The sequence below is a fragment of the Balaenoptera musculus genome, chromosome 16 (genome assembly GCF_009873245.2).
Source record: "Balaenoptera musculus isolate JJ_BM4_2016_0621 chromosome 16, mBalMus1.pri.v3, whole genome shotgun sequence".
NCBI lineage: Eukaryota > Metazoa > Chordata > Mammalia > Artiodactyla > Balaenopteridae > Balaenoptera > Balaenoptera musculus.
In genome coordinates, this window is record NC_045800.1 from 66,211,237 (window position 1) to 66,233,779 (window position 22,543).

Genomic DNA, 22,543 nt, shown 5'->3' on the forward strand with positions numbered 1-22,543 from the left:
ATGGTCAAGAAGGTTTTTTTTGCTTAACTTATGTGGAACCCAAACATCAAAGCAATGAACATAACCAAGCTGGTGCAAATGATTTTCAACACTTGATTTGGATATTTTGAGTATGTCGGCTATCTCCGACATGGTATAACATTGATTGTTCTCAGTTAATGTCCCTGTTTCATCACTGTCAACTTCAACTGGTCTGCCCGGCCGTGGAGCATCGTACAGCAAGAAATCTCCAGCACGAAACCTCGCAAACCACTTTTGACATGTTTGATCATTCACAGCACCTTCTCCATACGCTGCACAAATCTTTTTTTTTGCATTTCGGTTGTTTTTTTACCTTTCTTGAAATAATAAAGCATAGTATGCTGAAAATGTTGCCTTTTTTCTTCCATCTTCAATATTAAAATGGTTACACAAAAATTCACCAATTTTGATGTCTTTTTTTAAATGCATGCTGATATGACAGCTGTCACATACAATCTAACAAAATTGTTTTGAATGAAGTTAAAGACAACTAAGTGCTACTAGAGCCATCTTATGGAAAAAACCGAACGAACCTTTTGGCCAGCCCAATATTTGGAGAGCAGTAAGACTTCTAGGTTCTATAATATTTGCCTCTATTTAAAAAAATTGTTATTACTAATCTAAGAATTAGATTACATCAAGATAAGAGCCAATAAGGCAGATTTTTTGTTATAGGGTGGTTTTGTTTGTCCATCTCTCTCTGCACATATATCAGATATATGGTGTGGAAAGGCCTTGATGAAGCACTGACCTTTTCACTTACATGTACACAAAGACGTCATGATTATCTTTGGTTATATACAGTAACACATTTATGGATCCAGGGGAAGGGTCCAGTGAGTGGGAGAGGTTGAAGAGCAAAGAGATGCTGATTTTATGGAACTAGACCAGTGGGAGTTGAGAAAGGGTAGGAGGAGAATGGGGGTAGACTCTCAGGGGAAGAAGTTGGGAGGGAACATGGGCCCTACACTGAGATTCTGATTTCCCTTAGGGGTTGGAGGCATAGGTATAGGAAAAAGAACAATCTTCTTTCCTAGAATCACTGAGAGTGAGAGGAGTCTTAAAAGGACTCATTCTGTATAAAAGAGACACCATGAAAATGTGTCCTCATTTATTCATTCATTCTTTCACTCATTCATCTATCCATCCATAGTCCATTCATAGAATCAACCAGTCAAGTAAAAACAAAACAATTATCTGCCCTTATATCTAAAATAATAAATAGAGAAACTAAAGTAAAAGTAATACATTATAATTCTTTTTTTGTTTTAGTTTCCATGAGTATCATAGGGAATATCAAGATATTTTCTAGGGGCAGATTCTTATGTTCTCTTAGCCTGCAAATATAGGAAACTTTGAAAGAATATAGGTAACAGTTAAATGGAAGGATTTGTGCATTGATAGTAACACACATTCCTGTAGACTCTAAGTTTATTTTTAATAGGCTAAGTTATATATAGGATAGATGTGTTTCTTACTGTTTATCTCTGTGAACCTTCAGTAAATACTTGCTGGGTGATTATTGACTGTGAACAAGTTAATACAAATTGTGGGCTTAGTGATTTGGGTAATAGTCTTCATGGCGGATGTGTTACTTTGAATATGTTATGAAATTCCACATATGGTCATTTGATATATATATGTATTCTTATGCAAAAATCTCACTGCATCGACTTTTAAGATTAATGTTCATGTCTTAAAGGATGGCTTGCAATTTTTTTCTTATTTTGTCTTGCCCAAATATCAATGCCTTCTCAGATTTGTCAGTTTATGATAACTATGCCAATTTATATTAGTTTTTTTTCTGTACAGGAAAGTAAATTGCCCCAAACTTTCTTCTACAAATCAAAACCCTCAAACAATTCCCCAGACAAATAGAGACATAGCACCTGTCTTCCAAATTCCTACCTGATTCCTCATCTGAGTTGTCATTAACAATAGGCAAAGTATGGTCTCCGGCTGTCTCAGTGCTATGATTTCATGGAAGTCAAAGCACTTGCTTGCTGTAAGATATGTCTCACCAACTCAGCCATTCTTTTTCACTTAAGACTCCTGATCAAATGCAAAGTCACCTTGGCTGGTTATTATTTCAGTCATGAACATACTAGCGTAGATTAATTTGTCAGAGGACCTAAGCCCAGAAGCATGACCTCAGAGAACAGTTGGGGAATATCTTGTTTCTCTGTCGGTGGACTTGGCACCCTGGTCCTCTGAGGGCTACAACTGATAGCAGGAGGAGGTGCTTGAATACTAATCTCACGTACACTATGATTTTCATTAGTGCTTTCCTTTTGAAAGTATTTTTCTTTATTAATAAGTGTCTTTTTGTTTTTGTGCACAGGCAGTCATGTCAGCTGAAATACCAATCACACTGAATGTCAATCCTCAGGATCTGCAGGTCCAGACATTCACTGTAGAGAAGCTGCTGGAGCCTCTCATAATCCAGGTATTAATACCATGGAAATTACAACGTGTAGTAACTGCAAAAGAACTAAAAAACATAGGAAAAATAGATAATGAACCAAGGAAAGATTTGATTTTTGTAGAATGAATTATTATCTCAAATTGTCCTTCAAAATGTTTTTAAAGTGTACAAAAGTATGTATTTAGTAATAATAATGATAAAATTCTGAAAGTTCCTCCCCAGATTCTCTTTTAAAAGCAACAGAAGTAATAATATGCGTATGCGATTTTCAAAGTACCTTTATGTAAATTTTCTTGTTTGATAGTCATGAAAACTGAGTGAGGCAGGCAGCATGGTTAAAACCATCCTTGTTACATAGATGAGGAAACAGCCTAGAGAATTTCAGTGACTTGCCCCAAAGCACATGGTGGCTTATTTGTCAAATAGGAAATTATTTTTGAAATACCAAAATGTATGAGAAAAGCAGATATTTAAGGCATTCTGTGATAAAGTCTTTCATAAAGTAAATAATTCCTTGATAATATGCATAATGATTCTCCGACTTATTTATTATGTAAGCCCAGATTTTATTCATAGGCTTTTCTTAAAGCAGAGCTTGAAGAAACTTACACTATAGTATAGATTTAAATTTCTTGTTTTTAACCCAAAATTTGCGAGGAAACCCCCCTTTAGGCCTACCTTACATCATACGTCCTAAGACAAATTGTCCCTTTTTCTAAGGCCTTGAAGTACTCAAGGGTTTCGTAAGTGAGAATCAACAGTGATCTTACCTCTGATAATTTAAAAATCTGCTTGTCTTCTTTGTGAGGTGGATGGTGGGGAGGGGAGTAGCTCTGAGAATAGGCTTTGTACACATTTTTACTTAGCACAGTCGATATCTCTTACTGGAAAGACAATTCAAAACAAGTGCCTCACTGATGATAGCTTAGTCATGAACTTTGGCATCTAAAAGGCACTAATATCTGGTATGAAATTGATACTAGATGATTCTGAGACTCCATTGAAGTCCCTATCTTAGCCACCCACAGAATGGTCTCATGTTAAAAAGAAACAAACAAACATGTTCATTGTTTTTCTAATAGAGTTCACTAAAAAAATTGGAAAAGCAAAACAAAACAAACCAAATAAAAACCCAACGAAAAACCAGAAAATAAAAAAATACAATTTTAACAGTAAGAGGTAAACATTAATATTGTGATGCATGTACTTCCAGTACAGTAAAATTATGGGTGATTTTTGTTATCTTCTTAGTACTTTATAATATTATAGAATGTAGATATATCTTAAATATATAAAGCATATATATATACAAGGTGGAGATGGTACTGTATATGTAGCTTTTATCTCACTCTTCTATTTAAAATGATATTTTAATAATTTCCTCATTCTTTGTAAGCATGATTTAACAAAACTGCTGTTTAATTATCCTTTATATGGCTGCACCATAGTTTTTTTAAAAAATTTATTTATTTTATTATTTTATTTTATTTATTTATTGGTTCTGGCTGCATTGGGTCTCCGTTGCTGCGCGTGGGGCTTTCTCTAGTTGCGGCGAGTGGGGGCTTCTCATTGTGGTGGCTTCTCTTGTTGCGGAGCACAGGCTCTAGGAGCATGGGCTTCAGTAGTTGTGGCATGTGGGCTCAGCAGTTGTGCTTGCAGGCTCTAGAGCGCAGGCTCAGTAGTTGTGGTGCACGGGCTTAGTTGCTCTGCGGCATGTGGGATCTTCCTGGACCAGGGCTTGAACCCATGTCCCTGCATTGGCAGGTGGATTCTTAACCACTGAGCCACCAGGGAAGCCCTGCACCATAGTTTTTTAAAGTAGCCTCTCGTTTTTGGACATTTAGGTTGTTTCTGTTTTTTACCATTATAAATAATGCTCTTCTGAACATCTTTGTACATAAATTTTTCTCATCCGTTCAAATTGTTTCCTTAGAATTAGTTACTAAATGTAAAAGTAAGTGGCCAAGATAAGAGAATTTTTATGCTTTTTCATATATATTACCAAGTTTTTTGGAGAAGGTTTTTATTGTTTGTTTGTTTGTTTTAATTAAAAATTTTTTTCTTATTACTCATCCATTTTATACACATCAGTGTATACATGTCAATCCCAATCTCCCAATTCATCACATCACAACCCCCCACCCCTTGCTGCTACCCCGCTTGGTGTCCATGCGTTTTTTTCTCTACTTCCATGTCTCAATTTCTGCTCTGCAAACCGGTTCATCTGTACCATTTTCTAGGTTCCACATATATGCGTTAATATATGGTATTCGTTTTTCTCTTTCTGACTTACTTCACTCTGTATGACAGTCTCTAGATGCATCCACGTCTCTACAAATGACCCAATTTCGTTCCTTTTTATGGCTGAGTAATATTCCATTGTATATATGTACCACATCTTCTTTATCCATTCATCTGTCGATGGGAATTTAGGTTGCTTCCATGTCCTGGCTTTGTAAATAGTGCTTCAGTGAACATTGTGGTACATGACTCTTTTTGAATTATGGTTTTCTCAGGGTATATGCCCAGTAGTGGGATTGCTGGGTCATATGGTAATTCTATTTTTAGTTCTTTAAGGAACCTCCATATTGTTCTCCATAGTGGCTGTATCAATTTACATTCTCACCAACAGTGCAAGAGGGTTCCGTTTTCTCCACACCCTCTCCAGCATTTGTTGTTTGTAGATTTCCTGATGATGCCCATTCTAACTGGTGTGAGGTGATACCTCATTGTAGTTTTGATTTGCACTTGGTTGAGCATTCTTTCATGTGTTTGTTAGCAATCTGTATATCTTCTTTGGAGAAGTCTCTATTTAGGTCTTCTGCCCATTTTTGGATTGGGTTGTTTGTTTTTGTGATATTCAGCTGCATGAGCTGCTTGTAAATTTTGGAGATTAATTCTTTGTCAGTTGTTTCATTTGCAAATATTTTCTCCCATTCTGAGGGTTGTCTTTTTGTCTTGTTTATGCTTTCCTTTGCTGTGCAAAAGCTTTTAAGTTTCATTAGGTCCCATTTGTTTATTTTTGTTTTTATTTCCATTTCTCTAGGAGGTGGGTCAAAAAAGATCTTGCTGTGATTTATGTCATGGAGTGTTCTCCATATGTTTTCCTCTAAGAGTTTTATAGTGTCTGGCCTTACATGTAGGTCGTTAATCCATTTTGAGTTTATTTTTGTGTATGGTGTCAGGGAGTGTTCTAATTTCATTCTTTTACATGTAGCTGTCCATTTTCCCAGCACCACTTATTGAAGAGGCTGTCTTTTCTCCATTGTATATTCTTGCCTCCTTTATCAAAAATAAGGTGACCATATGTGTGTGGGTTTATCTCTGGGCTTTCTATCCTGTTCCATTGATCTATATCTCTGTTTTTGTGCCAGTACCATATTGTCTTGATTACTGTAGCTTTGTAGTATAGTCTGAAGTCAGGGAGTCTGATTCCTCCAGCGATGTTTTTTTCCCTCAAGACTGCTTTGGCTATTCGGAGTCTTTTGTGTCTCCATACAAATTTTAAGATTTTTTGTTCTAGTTCTGTAAAAAATGCCATTGGTAATTTGATAGGGATTGCATTGAATCTGTAGATTGCTTTGGGTAGTATAGTCATTTTCACAATGTTGATTCTTCCAATCCAAGAACATGGTATATCTCTCCATCTGTTGGTATCATCTTTAATTTCTTTCATCAGTGTCTTATAGTTTTCTGCATACAGGTCTTTTGTCTCCCTAGGTAGGTTTATTTCTAGGTATTTTATTCTTTTTGTTGCAGTGGTAAATGGCAGTGTTTCCTTAATTTCTCTTTCAGATTTTTCATCATTAGTGTATAGGAATGCGAGAGATTTCTGTGCATTAATTTTGTATCCTGCAACTTTACCAAATTCATTGATTAGCTCTAGTAGTTTTCTGCTGGCATCTTTAGGATTCTCTGTGTATAGTATCATGTCATCTGCAAACAGTGACGGTTTTATTTCTTCTTTTCCAATTTGTATTCCTTTTATTTCTTTTTCTTCTCTGATTGCCGTGGCTAGGACTTCCAAAACTATGTTGAATAACAGTGGTGAGAGTGGACATCCTTGCCTTGTTCCTGACCTTAGAGGAAATGCTTTCAGTTTTTCACCATTGAGAATGATGTTTGCTGTGGGTTTGTCGTATACAGTCTTTATTATGTTGAAGTAGGTTCCCTCTATGCCCACTTTCTGGAGAGTTTTTATGATAAATGGGTGTTGAATTTTGTCAAAAGCTTTTTCTGCATCTATTGAGATGATCATATGGTTTTTATTCTTTAATCTGTTAATATGGTGTATCACATTGATTAATTTGCATATATTGAAGAATCTTTGCATCTCTGGGATAAATCCCACTTGATTATGGTGTATGATCCTTTTAATGTGTTCTTGGATTCTGTATGCTAGTATTTTGTTGAGGATTTTTGCACCTATATTCATCAGTGAGATTGGTCTGTAATTTTCTTTTTTTGTAGTATCTTTGTCTGGTTTTGTTATCAGGGTGATGGTGGCCTCATAGAATGAGTTTGGGAGTTTTCCTTCCTCTGCAATTTTTTGGAAGAGTTTGGAGAAGTTATTAAACGAGTTCTCACAATTTATTTCCGATTTTGTTCCAGTGCAATTAATGGGGGTGGGGTGGGGAAATGACCTTCATTTTGGAGACGGCTGGTAAAGGCAAGTACGTTAATGCCACTGCATAACCCTATTTGTACTATAACTATGGAACGTTAGAGCTGGACTTAAGATTTGTTAATCACAAAGGCTGCTGACATATTTCTTAGGAACAGAGAAAGTATCATTATGGAGAAACTACTTTTTATATTCTAGATGAAATCAATAGATGTTTTGCTTTATTCCAGTACCTTGATATAGCGGTCAATAGAGAGTTTTCTCAGTAAATTCACATTAAAGAGTATGCTGTTCACAATATATGTGTATTTTTCTGGCATGTTTAAAAACTATTTAATCTATAAACATTTATTGAATCCACCTAGAAAATTAGAAGGGTGAAAATTACCTGAAGGGTGAAAATAACCTTGATTGGAAGAAATTTAACTCTTTTGAAAAGTGTGATTATGCTAATTTTAGAGGGCTTTTAATGTGATGCCTGGATTCAGACTTTTCATGATCTGCAAGTAAATGAGTCAGGGGAAGGGAAATTAGTACTTATTGTATGCCAGATAGTTCTCAGTTACATGAAAGTGGAATTGCTAATTTTATCTTCAAGGAAGTTTGGTATACTACTTCTCCAATATCTCAGAAGAAAAGTTTCTAGATCTTAGTAATACTCAAGTAAAATGAAATTAAAAATGTTAATAATTTATAGAATATTTACTATGTTCAGGAACTATCTCATAAAGGAGAATTTTTGTACAACAAAATTATTTGCATACACTCTTGATTTTCATTATAATGGGTTTCTCCTTATAAAAAACAGTACATTTCAAAGTTATTAATTTAAAATAACTAACATTTTTGGATTTGATGCATAACCTTCTTGTATCTGTCACTTTGATCATGTATTACCTATTAATACAAGTAAAAAATTCCATTAAATTATATTAAAGGTTTTTTCCCTAGAATAGCATCATACTGAATATCATATTCCTTTTTTTCAGAGAGTGTTTAATTTGAAATAGTTACATGGTTTATTTTAAGCATGTAATATAGTCTTCGATTATAGTGGGAAACATTCCAAAAGAAGTTAATGATTTTTAGTTCATAATGCCACCAGATAATATTATCAGTTTAGTAACCCCATTAAAAAATTTTCACCTTTCATCATTATTTATCTTCATGTTATATTCTTTGGTTTCAAGGTTCCACAGAAATTACTTACCATCTCTGTATATAACTCAAAGTGAAAATTATGTTTTAATTTTTGGAGTAATTGGTCATAGATACTATTATGTCACTCTGACTTCTAAATTCATTTATTCATAAATCTTTATTCTGCTCTTTTTATAGTTACCAGAGTCTTCCCCACCAAACCTGATTTATCTTTAATCTATTTTTTTTTCTCTTGGAGACAGGTAAATCACTAGGTCATTTTGCAGGGATGTTCAGCCTGGGATATATTTCAGTCATTCACTTTCATTTTCTGTGTGTGCTAACTTACACAGTTGCATCCTTCTGTAATAAATTCCTCCAATGGATCAGAAATAATTTTTTTCTCAGCAATTAGATTTTTATGATTGCAACTGTAGGCATCTGTACTTTATCACTTTCAAGATCCAAGTTTGGCAATGCAGTGCAGAAAGTCTATTTGTGCAGAATTGCGATGAAGAGAATTTACATCTCTATGTTGTATGCTCTCTGAAGGAGATACAAACTGCTAAATCATGCTACAGTCATTACATAATGGAACTGTCTATAATCTTATTTGTCACAAAATACAATTTGCTATGTGTCAGATTCATGTCGATTGTGAGCTAGAAGGATTAATTTAAAATACTTTAAGATAAGAGCAATAACAAGCTCCTTATAATGTTATCTCCTGTGAGATAGAAGATCTTTTTTGGGGCAAAGGTTCAAATATATTTTCTGATGTAAATATATCCCATGTTTTCAAGTGGTGAATATAGAGTTAGATCAATAGTAATAAACATTATTCCTCTGGTTCCCACCTCTAACTCTTATAGGACCTCCTAGCCTTTTCAAGGTTTCCACTTCGATAGTGTTTCACATCTATTTCTGGGAGTCCCTTAGGGATGGTTTTTATATACTCTATAATACTCATTGGGTCAAGTTGAAGAATATCTGCTCAACTTTTTATCAGTCAGCATAAGCTAGGCCATGCTGTGATAAGACAACTCCCAAATCTCTGAGGCTTAACAAAAGTTTGTTTCCTGCTCAAGCTACGTTTCCGCCCCCCCCCATTTCTTAAGGGCTGCCTCCCCTTCATTTTATTTTATTTTTTAGCATCTTTATTGGAGTATAATTGCTTTACAATGGTGTGTTAGTTTCTGCTGTATAGCAAATTAAATCAGTTATATGTATATATATATATCCCCATATCCCCTCCCTCTTGCATCTCCCTCCCACCCTCCCTATCCCACCCCTCTAGGTGGACACAGGGCACCGAGCTGATCTCCCTGTGCGATGCAGCTGCTTCCCACTAGCTATCTGTTTTACAGTTGGTAGTGTATATATGTCAATGCTACTTTCTCAGTTCGTCCCAGCTTACCCTTCCCCCTCCCTGTGTCCTCAAGTCCATTCTCTATGTCTGCAGCTTTATTCCTATCCTGCCCCTAGGTTTGTCAAAACCATTTTTTTTTGTTTTTTAGATTCCATATATATGTGTTAGCATACAGTATTTGTTTTTCTCTTTCTGACTTACTTCACTCTGTATGACAGACTCTAGATCCATCCACCTCACTACAAATAACTCAATTTCATTTCTTTTATGGCTGAGTAATATTCCATTGTATATATGTGCCACATCTTTAACCATTCATCTGTCGATGGACACTTAGGTTGCTTCCATGTCCTGGCTATTGTAAATAGTGCTGCAATGAACATTGTGGTACTTGTCTCTTTTTGAATTACGGTTTTCTCAGGGTATATGCCCAGTAGTGGGATTGTCAAGCTACATTTTTAATGTGAGTTGGCTGGGGGTCTCTGCTTTAATACAGGCACTCAGGGACCCAGGCTAATGTAGATTCCATCTCAATATTTATTTCCACTATGGTTACAACAGCGAAAGAGAACATTATGAATCTTGCAAGGGCTCCTAAAATGTCCACCTGGATATGACATATGTCACTTCCACTCACATTGCTTTTGTCAGAGAAAGTTATGTGGTCAGTGGGGATGCTAGATGTGTGATCTTGCCCTGTGCCCAGGAGAATGGGAATATTTGTGAACAGCCCTAAAAACTATTATCTTTCCATTGTCTCCTTTTTAAGGGTTCCTTTTTTGTTAACTCTGCATCTAATGACTAGTCACCTTTCCACCCTGATCACAGCTGACTTTATCAGGATGGGCAACTGTCTTATTGACAGTTATAGGTTGGCAAGAAGCCTGTGAGGCAATCTGTCATGAGAGCTCTGCCTCTGGGGATGTTGGTGAATTGGTCCAATTGCCATCCTCTCTTTGGGGAACTGACTTTGGGGAGAGTTATTCAGTTACCTACCGTTAAACAGTTATATCATGTACAAAGGTGAAAGACACACAGAAAGAATTAGAGACATGGAGGAAAGTTCCTTCGGAGCAGTTTTCAAGTTTAGATCCACAAACTCCTGCTGTTGAGGGACAGTAAGATTACCTAGTTACCATGGTTTTAATGGATCTTTCCAATTTCCAAACCACAAACTAGTCTCAGAATAATACTGTAGCCTCTGTGGGGCCTCACAGTTTCCAGTTCCCTTGAGCATGGGCTGTGTAGGCCCGATGCTTGTCTTCCTTATGTCATCTGATTCCCTGGCCTCCTATCTCCTCAGTGGCTGAAAGTTCAAAAGAAGTTCTGTTAGTAGCAGGAAGCCAGGGTTCTTATAATTGCCCTCACTTACTTAAGCTAGAATGGAGATTTTCCTTCAAAGCTTCTCTGCTGCTCTTCTCTTCATCTCCAATTTTTGGAGTCTCTGAGGTTTGACTCACCAGTGCCCCCAAAGGAGTCTATCCACCATGTTTTTCCATTTTGCCTGGTTGCATCTTGTTGATGTGTGGAAGGTAACTGCCAATAATACCCATTTTAAGACTAGAAATGGACATGCCAAGGTCCCAATGCCTCTAAAGCTTCGAATCCTCAAGGTAGCAGAACTGGGCTCCTTCATACGAGGGGAGAATACCTCTCTTCCTAACTGTGCTTCACTCTGTCATATGGGTCCCAATGAATCATGTACCTAGAGTCACATAAAGTTCCTTATGAGAACAACCCCTTTTGGCTTTTCCCCTAATCTCCTTCCTCTCCTTGTCCAAGTGTCTGGATGGAAACTGTTAATCCTTACTCCTCTCAGCACCATGTTCTTCTTTTCTCCCTGACTCCTATGCAGAACCTCTCTGCCATACTGCACTCTCAGCATAATTTCTTTCTCCTCTCTTTTAGCCAAGGGGAAAAAAAAAATAGATGACTTGATGCCCAAAGGGTTCATTTCTACAGAGAGATCTGATCGACTTCCAGGTAGCAGGGAGAGGACCTGCTTTGGCTTCTTAGCCTCCTAGAATATAATTTCTTTTGTTTCTTTCACAAAATAATTCAAGTTTCATTTGTTTGTGGTTGATTTCTGTCATTTTTATAGGTCATTTTGAATAAGCATGATGCCATTTACTTATATTTCTTTGGTTTTATCTCCAAGCTTCTTTTTTTCATCCTTGCTGTTTTTTCTATCAATAGAATTTATGTCAGAATTAATCTTGAAGCTTCCAAGAAAATCTCAAAGACAAGTCTTCACACATATAGTGTTCTTGTAGATTATAATCAAATATTGGAGTTTTGACTATAATCTTAACAAGTAACCTTGAAAGTTAGTAAAGTAAATGTCTTTTAAATACTTATATGTCCAAGGCTTAATAAGTATAAAGATGTTATTTTTACAGTAGGATGAGGAAATAAACTTAATTCTGCCTCTCTAATGTTTTACAGTTTAAGGTGATTCAGTATAGTTGACTCTAATAAAGTGAATTCTTCAATTTCTGCATTCCTTTACTGCTAGAAAACTGCTCCCATGGGAAAGTTGTTAAGCTATAGTGTTCCTTGAGAAACAAATAGTTGAGAAAAAGGAAGCCACTTCTTAAATTAAAATAAAGATAAGAAAATCTGGTCGCTATTTGATTAAAATAGCACTAGTCCCATGGGAGTGTGTATGGTGAACATACAAGGGATGCCCCCACCACCAGAACGTGGTAGCTTTGAACTTAGCTGTGGGCAGATGTCAGTCTTGGAACATGCTTCACCTCTTAGCTTGCTTCCTAGGCCTTTTATTCTATCAGACTCTGATTTTTTTTTACTTACTCCAATGTTGTTGCCCTGTTGTTCTGGGTTCTCTGATCACCTCTGATCCACTTCACTTCTGTGAATACTTTTTTTTTCAACCTTTTCCTCCACAGATTCAGATTGATCCCACAGATATCCACTTCTAGGTTAGCTGTGGAATAAGATCTTTCATTTATTAACTGATTCTGCAGGCAGCTGGTGGTATAGACTGATAAGCCCAGATCCACTTGCCATTTTAGTGGAAAATGCTAGATTGATGGGAGCAATTGTGGTTCAGCTGGCTGAAAGGATTGAAGAGTCCATATCCCCCCATATGTGGACATTTTCACTGCCTGTTGTTGATTCTACCCTTCACAGAATCCCGTGGTCTATTTTAGAACAGTCAGCTTGTCCCAGGAGATATTGCTGCAGCTTGTCAACTCCATGACTGTAGACCAGGGGTTGGCAAACTTCTTCTGTGTCCAGGTCCAGATAGTAAATAGTTTCAGCTATGACAGCTGTATGGTTAGGCCATTCAAGACGGCTGTTCTCTTGCTCTCTGTAGATCCCCCTGTTCAACCAGTCCCTGCTTCACTCACATGACTATCCAATCCTCTTAATTATAGGTCTTAATTAGTCCTTGTTAACTGAGAATCCCACCTGACGTCAGTTCCCCCCTATAAATTGTAGCCTCCTTCTCCCCTTAGTAGTGAAGATTGATGCCATGTCCTGCCCACTGTCTGCTGTAAATGGTGTGGGTGTCGCTCCAGGACTCTGTGTAAGATCCCTCTGACCAATAAACCATTGATGTCTCTGTCACTGTCTATGGGCTCTTTCTTTAGCCTCGAGGCTGGGCAACTACAAGGCTTGCAGGCCTGTGGGGTCAGCACAACAACGGCCATAGGATCTCTGTTGTAACTATTGGGCTGGCCAAAAAGTGCCTTCGGTTTTTAAGTAAAAAGACACATTTTTCACATTCACCGAGAACTTTACTGAACAACATATTCACCTTTTTGTTCCACTACCTTATGCCATTTTTTAGGCAACTTCATAATTCCATCTCCCAAAACTTATCTTTTTGAGCAAAGAACTGTTCCAGGTGCCTTTTATAGTCTTCCAGGGAATTGAAATTTTTTCCATTAAGAGAATTTTGTAAAGACCGAAATAAATGGAAATCCAAAGGTGCAATGTCTGGTGAATACGGTGGATGAATCAGGACTTTGCAGCCAAGCTGTGACAGTTTTTGTGTGGCCATCAAAGAAACATGCAGTCTTGCGTTATCCTGATGGAAGATTATGTGTTTTCTGTTGACTAATTCCGGACGCTTTTTGTGGAGTGCTACTTTCAGTTGGTCTAATTGGGAGCAGTACTTGTTGGAATTAATTGTTTGGTTTTCCAGAAGGAGCTCATAATAGAGGACTCCTTTCCAATCCCACCATATATACAACATCACCTTCTTTAGATGAAGACCAGCCTTTGGTGTGGTTGGTGGTGGTTCATTTCGCTTGACTCATGATCTCTTCCATTCCACATTATTGTACAGTATCCACTTTTCATCATCCATCACAATTTGTTTTAAAAATGGAATGTTTTCATTGCGTTTGTAGAGAATCACATAAGGAAATACGGTCAAGAAGGTTTTTTTTGCTTAACTTATGTGGAACCCAAACATCAAAGCAATGAACATAACCAAGCTGGTGCAAATGATTTTCAGCGCTTGTTTTGGATATTTTGATATTTGGCTATCTCCCACGTGGTATAACGTTGATTGTTCTCAATTAATGTCTCGATTTGATCACTGTCAACTGGTCTACCCGACCATGGAGCATCTTCCAGCGAAAAATCTCCATCACAAAACTTCGCAAACCACTTTTGACATGTTTGATCATTCACAGCACCTTCTCCATACACTGCATAAATCTTTTTTTTGCGTTACAGTTGCGTTTTTACCTTTCTTGAAATAATAAAGCATAACATGCTGAAAATGTTGCCTTTTTTCTTCTATCTTCAGTATTAAAATGGCTACACAATAATTCACCAATTTTGATGAGTCTTTTTAAATTCATGCTGATATGACAGCTGTCACATACAATCTAACAAAATTGTTTTGAATGAAGTTAAAGACAACTAAGTGCTACTAGAGCCATCTTATGGAAAAAAACCGAATGAACCTTTTGGCCAACCCAATACTTTGCTGTTGTAGTTTGAAAGAAGCCATAGACAATATATAAACATATGGATGTGGCTGGGTTCCAATAAAACTTTAATTACAGAAACAGGCAAGTGGCAAGATTTGGCTCTTGGCACTTAATTTGCAGATCCCTGCTCCAGACTGACCATTTTCTCTTGGAGATACTCTGTACTTACACTGGTTAAGGAGGGGTAAGAAATGGACACTTTCCCACACTCAGTTGAGAGGCCTTGTGAGATAAATTGTGGTTTATGGCTAAGCCCTGTGAGAGACACAGAAGCCTCATTTGGGGGAAGAGTGCTAACTAGGCAACTCAGAAAATTCCTCTTACTGTTGAGATCCTGTTTGCCCAATGGTTTTTAACCCTGGCTGCACATTAAATTCACCTGGGGGAGCTTTTAAAAATCCCAGTGCCCAAGCTACACAGGAAACCAATTAAATGAGAATCGTTGGGAGTAGGACCAGGCAGTAATTTTAAAAGCTCCCAGATGATTACAATATGAGAACTGCTGTGCTGGCAAGTATATCAGCCAGTGGTGATCATGGTTCTGCCTCTTGGAGCAAGGCTTGCCCCAGAATGGTGCCCCTTCTTTGTCTTTTTAATGGGGTTTGGTGGTGTCCATCTTGAATAAATTTACAAGGAATTCCCCAGAGGGTGGTGGGTAACCTCCTTCATCAGCTCTGTTTGTAATATGCTCAGTTGGTTCTTCTGGGTCCGAGCAGGGCTATTAGTAGCAGCTCTAGGAAAACTACTGCAGCTGAGAGGTCTTGGAGCTACTTTCTGCAGCTGTCTTTTATCCAGCAACCTACCACTAGATAGCATTATGGATCCACGTATGAATTAGTTTATGGGGGACACTAGGATTTTGAGTACCCATGGCATGCTTTGTTTTGGTGGTCTCAGCTTGAGGTGGAGGAAGTGGAAATGAGGAAGGAGATTCATAATGCACAAGTCTGAAATTACTATGTGGTGTTACATCACATGAAGAAGTTTACACTTACAATTACCTGTACCAGTGCTTCTCAACCTTAGCTGCAAAAGGGCATCACTTGAGGAAGTTATAAACATCCTGATACCCCCTAGGCTACAGCTAAGGCCAATCAAATCAGAATCTCTGGAGTAGGACACCATTAACAGTATTTTTGAAAGCCTCCCAGGTGATTCTATTGACAGTCAGTAGAGTAGGACCTTGCTGCCACCAAAGTTTTGTCCATGGACTGCCACCATCAGGCTCCTGTGGGAACTCCTAAAAATGCAGAACCCTGCCCCAGATCCACTGAATCAAAATCTATGGTGTAATAAGATCCCAGGTGATTTGTATCCCTTTAAAGTTTGAGAAGCTGGTGTAGGAGACTGTAAATCTCAACTTTTAAACTGCAACCTTGGGTAGCCAGAGTTGAAAAGCACTGCCCTATATCTCTAGCTACGTGCTGAGTGGTGCTTAAGTGAAGTCACCAGGAGTTTCCAAACTGATACTCATATCATTGCTCTGCAACTGAGTCCTTGAAGGGGATTCTCAAGAGTGATTGTCTTGTGTGACCAGTGCATTTCTTCTGAAGAAGATCTGCCTCTCCCATACTTCGACTTAGGTCTAGCCACCCCGACTCCCTTCCCTCTCCAAGCCTGTGGCTAGTCTCATGCCAGGTGATTCTGTTCCACCCAGAAATGGCTTTGGGACACTAGGAAGCATGGCCTGAGAAATGAGATTTTTCAAGGGCTAGTGCTTCTCCTTTAGGGCGTTTGGAACCAGGACACAGTTTGTTATAATCTAGGCATAATTTTTTATCTCTGGGAAAGCTGCTTAACTTGGTTATAGCTGAGTTTGGATATACCGTTGACCCTTGAACAATGTGGGGGTTAGGGGCACAGACTCTCTGCAGAATTAAAAATCTGCACATAGCTTACAGTTGGTTCTCTGCATCCATGGTTCCTCAGTATCCACAGTTCCTCAGCTGCAGATTCAACCAGCCTCGGATGGTGTAGTACTGTAGTATTTACTATTTAAACAAATCCATGTATAAGTTGATTGCAGTTCAAACCCATGTTGTTTAAGGGTCAACTGTGTATACATATATATTGTGTGTGTATATATATATATATATATTTATATATATATATATATATATGCATATATATATTATTATAGTACTGAGTGTTCTGCAAGTTAAGGCTTAACAAATGTGGTTAGTGATTTTCATATGAGTGTTTTCTTTTAGGAAACAATTTGCATTCTCAACCCTGATTTGCAAGATACTGCATTTCTTTCTTTTTTTTTTTTTAACATCTTAATTGGAGTATAATTGCTCTACAATGGTGTGTTAGTTTCTGCTTTATAACAAAGTGAATCAGTTATACATACACATATGTCCCCATATCTCTTCCCTCTTGCGTCTCCCTCCCTCCCACCCTCCCTATCCCACCCCTCTAGGTGGTCACAAAGCACCGAGCTGATCTCCCTGTGCTATGTGGCTGCTTCCCTCTACTATCTATTTTATGTTTGGTAGTGTATATATGTCCATGCCACTCTCTCACTTTGTCACATCTTATCCTTCCCCCTCCCCATATCCTAAAGTCCATTCTCTAGTAGGTCTGTGTCTTTATTCCCATCTTCCCCTAGGTTCTTCATGACCATTTTTTTTTTCATAGATTCCATATATGTGTTAGCATACGGTATTTGTTTTTCTCTTTCTGACTTACTTCACTCTGTATGACAGACTCTAGGTCCATCCACCTCACTACAAATCACTCAATTTTGTTACTTTTTATGGCGAGTAATATTCCATTGTATATATATACCACATCTTCTTTATCCATTCATCTGTCAGTGGACACTTAAGTTGCTTCCATGTCCTGGCTATTGTAAATAGAGCTGCAATGAACATTTTGGTACATGACTCTTTTTGAGTTATGGTTTTCTCAGGGTATATGCCCAGTAGTGGGATTGCTGGGTCGTATGGTAGTTCTATTTTTAGTTTTTTAAGGAACCTCCATACTGTTCTCCATAGTGGCTGTATCAATTTACATTCCCACCAACAGTGCAAGAGGGTTCCCTTTTCTCCACACCCTCTCCAGCATTTATTGTTTGTAGATTTTTTGATGATGGCCATTCTGACCGGTGTGAGATGATATCTCATTGTAGTTTTGATTTGTCTTTCTCTAATGATTAATGATGTTGAGCATTCTTTCATGTGTTTGTTGGCAATCTGTATATCTTCTCTGGAGAAATCTCTAGGTCTTCTGCCCATTTTTGGATTGCGTTCTTTGTTTTTTGATATTGAGCTGCATGAGCTGCTTATAAATTTTGGAGATTAATCCTTTGTCAGTTGCTTCATTTGCAAATATTTTCTCCCATTCTGAGGGTTGTCTTTTCGTCTTGTTTATGCTTTCCTTTGCTGTGCAAAAGCTTTTCAGTTTCATTAGCTCCCATTTGTTTATTTTTGTTTTTATTTCCATTTCTCTAGGAGGTGGGTCAAAAAGGATCTTGCTGTGATTGATGTCAAAGAGTGTTCTGCCTATGTTTTCCTCTAAGAGTTTGATAGTGTCTGGCCTTAAATTTAGGTCTTTAATCCATTTTGAGTTTATTTTTGTGTATGGTGTTAGGGAATGTTCTAATTTCATACTTTTCCATGTAGCTGTCCAGTTTTCCCAGCAACACTTATTGAAGAGGCTGCCTTTTCTCCACTGTATATTCTTGCCTCCTTTGTCAAAGATAAGGTGACCATATGTGCATGGGTTTATCTCTGGGCTTTCTATCCTGTTCCATTGATCTATATTTCTGTTTTTGTGCCAGTACCATACTGTGTTGATTACTGTGGCTTTGTAGTATAGTCTGAAGTCAGGGAGCCTGATTCCTCCAGCTTCATTTTTCGTTCTCAAGATTGCTTTGGCTATTCGGGGTCTTTTGTGTTTCCATACAAATTGTGAAATTTTTTGTTCTAGTTCTGTGAAAAATGCCCTTGGTAGTTTGATAGGGATTGCATTGAATCTGTAGATTGCTTTGGGTAGTAGAGTCATTTTCACAATGTTGATTCTTCCAGTCCAAGAACATGGTATATCTCTCCATGTATTTGTGTCATCTTTAATTTCTTTCATCAGTGTCTTATACTTTTCTGCATACAGGTCATTTGTCTCCTTAGGTAGATTTATTCCTAGATACTTTATTATTTTTGTTGCAGTGGTAAATGGGAGTGTTTTCTTAATTTCACTTTCAGATTTTTCATCATTAGTGTATAGGAATGCTAGAGATTTCTGTGCATTAATTTTGTATCCTGCAACTTTACCAAATTCATTGATTAGCTCTAGTAGTTTTCTGGTAGCATCTTTAGGATTCTCTATGTATAGTATCATGTCATCTGCAAACAGTGACAGTTTTACTTCTTCTTTTCCTATTTGGATTCCTTTTATTTCTTTTTCTTCTCTGATTGCTGTGACTAAAACTTCCAAAACTATGTTGAATAATAGTGGTGAGAGTGGGCAACCTTGTCTTGTTCCTGATCTTAGTGGAAATGGTTTCAGTTTTTCACCATTGAGGACAATATTTGCTGTGGGTTTGTCATATATGGCCTTTATTATGTTGAGGAAAGTTCCCTCTATGCCTACCTTCTGGAGGGTTTTATCATAAATGGGTGTTGAATTTTGTTGAAAGCTTTCTCTGCATCTATTGAGATGATCATATGGTTTTTATTCTTCAATTTGTTAATATGGTGTATCACATTGATTGATTTGTGTATATTGAGGAATCCTTGCATTCCTTGGATAAACCCCCCTTGATCGTGGTGTATGATCCTTTTAATGTGCTGTTGGATTCTGTTTGCTAGTATTTTGTTGAGGATTTTTGCATCTATGTTCATCAGTGATATTGTCCTATAGTTTTCTTTCTTTGTGACATCTTTGTCTGGTTTTGGTATCAGGGTGATGGTGGTCTCATAGAATGAGTTTGGGAGTGATCCTCCCTCCCTGCTATATTTTGGAAGAGTTTGAGAAGGATAGGTGTTAGCTCTTCTCTAAATGTTTGCTAGAATTCGCCTGTGAAGCCATCTGGTCCTGGGCTTTTGTTTGTTGGAAGATTTTTAATCACAGTTTCAATTTCAGTGCTTGTGGTTGGTGTGTTTATATTTTCTGTTTCTTCCTGGTTCAGTCTTGGAAGGTTGTGCTTTTCTAAGAATTTGTCCATTTCTTCCAAGTTGTCCATTTTATTGGCATATAGTTGCTTGTAGTAATCTCTCATGATCCTTTGTATTTCTTCAAGGTCAGTGGTTACTTCTCCTTTTTCATTTCTAATTCTACTGATTTGAGTCTTCTCCCTTTTTTTCTTGATGAGTCCAGCTAATGGTTTATCCATTTTTTTTATCTTCTCAAAGAACCAGCTTTTAGTTCTATTGATCTTTGCTATTGTTGTCTTCATTTCTTTTTCATTTATTTCTGATCTGATCTTTATGATTTCTTTCCATCTGTTAACTTTGGGGTTTTTTGTTCTTCTTTCTCCAATTGCTGTAGGTGTAAGGTTAGGTTGTTTTTTTGAGATGTTCTGGTGTCTTGAGGTAGGATTGTATTGCTATAAACTTCCCTCTTAGAACTGCTTTTGTGCGTCCCATAGGTTTTGGGTTGTCGTGTTTTCATTGTCATTTGCTTCTAGGTACTTTTTGATTTCCTCTTTGATTTCTTCCGTGATCTCTTGGTTATTTAGTAGTGTATTGTTTAGCCTCCATGTGTTTGTATTTTTTACAGATTTTTTCCTGTAATTGATATCTAGTCTCATAACATTGTAGTCAGAAAAGATACTTGATACGATTTCAATTTTCTTAAATTTACCAAGGCTTGATTTGTGACCCAAGATATGGTCTACCCTGGAGAATGTTCCATGAGCACTTGAGAAGAAAGTGTATTCTGTTGTTTTTGGGTGGAATATCCTAGAAATATCAATTAAGTCCATCTTGTTTAATGTATCATTTAAAGCTTGTGTTTCCTTATTTATTTTCATTTTGGATGATCTGTCCATTGGTGAAAGTGAGGTGTTAAAGTCCCCTACTATGATTTTGTTGCTGTTGATTTCCCCTTTTATGGCTGTTAGCATTTGCCTTATGTATTGAGGTGCTCCTATGTTTGGTGCATAAATATTTACTATTGTTATATCTTCTTCTTGGATTGACCCCTTGATCATTATGTAGTGTCCTTGTCTCTTGTAATAGTCTTTATTTTAAAGTCTATTTTGTCTGATATGAGAATTGCTTCTCCAGCTTTCTTTTGATTTCCATTTGCATGGAATATCTTTTTCCATCCCCTCACTTTCAGTCTGTATGTGTCCCTAGGTCTGAAGTGGGTCTCTTGTAGACAGCATATATACGGGTCTTGTTTTTGTATCCATTCAGCCAGTCTATGTCTTTTGGTTGGAGCATTTAATCCATTTACATTTAAGGTAATTATTGATATATATGTTCCTATTACCCTTTTCTTAATTGTTTTGGGTTTGTTATTGTAGGTCTTTTCCTTCTCTTGTGTTTCCTGCCTAGAGAAGTTCCTTTAGCATTTGTTGTAAAGCTGGTTTGGTGGTGCTGAATTCTCTTAGCTTTTGCTTGTCTGTAAAGGTTTTAATTTCTCCATCACATCTGAATGAGATCCTTGCTGGGTAGAGTAATCTTGGTTGTAGGTTTTTCTCCTTCATCACTCTAAATATGTCCTGCCACTCCCTTCTGGCTTGCAGAGTTTCTGCTGAAAGATCAGCTGTTAACCATATGGAGATTCCCTTGTATGTAATTTGTTGCTTTTCCTTTGCTGCTTTTAGTATTTTTTCTTTGTATGTAATTTTTAATAGTTTGATTAGTATGTGTCTTAGCATGTTTCTCCTTGGATTTATCCTGTATGGGACTCTCTGTGCTTCCTAGACTTGATTGACTGTTTCCTTTCCCATATTAGGGAAGTTTTCAACTATAATCTCTTCAAATATTTTCCCAGTCCCCTTTTTTTTCCCTGTTCTTCTTCTGGGACCCCTATAATTCGAATGTTGGTGCGTTTAATGTTGTTCCAGAGGTCTCTGAGACTGTCCTCAATTCTTTTCTTTCTTTTCTCTTTATTCTTCTCTGTGGTAGTTATTTCCATTATTGTATCTTCCAGGTCACTTATCTGTTCTGCCTCAGTTATTCTGCTATTGATTCCTTCTACAGAATTTTTAGTTTCATTTATTGTGTTGTTCATCATTGTTTGTTTGCTCTTTAGTTCTTTTTGGTCCTTGTTAAACGTTTCTTGTATTTTCTCCATTTGATTTCCTAGATTTTGTATCCTGTTTACTATCGTTACTCTGAATTCTTTTTTAGGTAGACTGCGTATTTCCTCTTCAGTTGTTTGGTCTGGTGGGTTTTTACCTTGCTCCTTCATCTACTGTGTATTTCTATGTCTTCTCATTTTGTTTAACTTACTGTGTTTGGGGTCTCCTTTTTGCAGGCTGCATGTTTGTAGTTCCCGTTGTTTTTGGTGTCTGCCCCCAGTGGGTAAGGTTTGTTCAGTGAGTTGTGTATGCTTCCTGGTGGAGGGGAGTGGTTCTTGTGTTCTGGTGGATGAAGCTGGATCTTGTCTTTCTGGTGGGCAGCACCACGTCCAGTGTCGTGTTTTGGGGTGTCTGTGACCTTATCATGATTTTAGGCAGCCTCTCTGCTAATGGGTGGGGTTGTGTTCCTTTGTTGCTAGTTGTTTTGCATAGGGTGTCCAGCACTGTAGCTTGCTGGTCGTTTAGTGGAGCTGGGTCTTAGCGTTGAGATGGAGATCTCTGGGAGAGCTTTCGCTGTTTGATATTATGTGGGGCTGGGAGGTCTCTGCTGGACCAATGTCCTTAACTTGGCTCTCCCACCTCAGAGGCTCAGGCCTGACACCAGGCTGGAGCACTAAGACCCTGTCAACCACATGGCTCAGAAGAAAAGGGAGGAAAAAAAGAAAGAAAGAAAAAAATAATAATATAAAGCAAAGTTATTAAAATAAAAAAAATTATTAAAAATAAAAAAATTAAA

The 22,543-nt window shown here is 37.5% G+C and overlaps 1 protein-coding gene across 1 annotated transcript in view; it reads left to right on the forward strand.

The window, feature by feature from the left end:
* Window positions 1-22,543, forward strand: part of CTNNA3 (catenin alpha 3) — a 1,729,751-nt gene that overhangs the window by 89,068 nt on the left and 1,618,140 nt on the right. Inside the window, 1 exon segment of the mRNA XM_036828186.1 lies at window positions 2,363-2,467. Within this exon segment, the coding sequence (XP_036684081.1) occupies window positions 2,363-2,467 (105 nt within the window).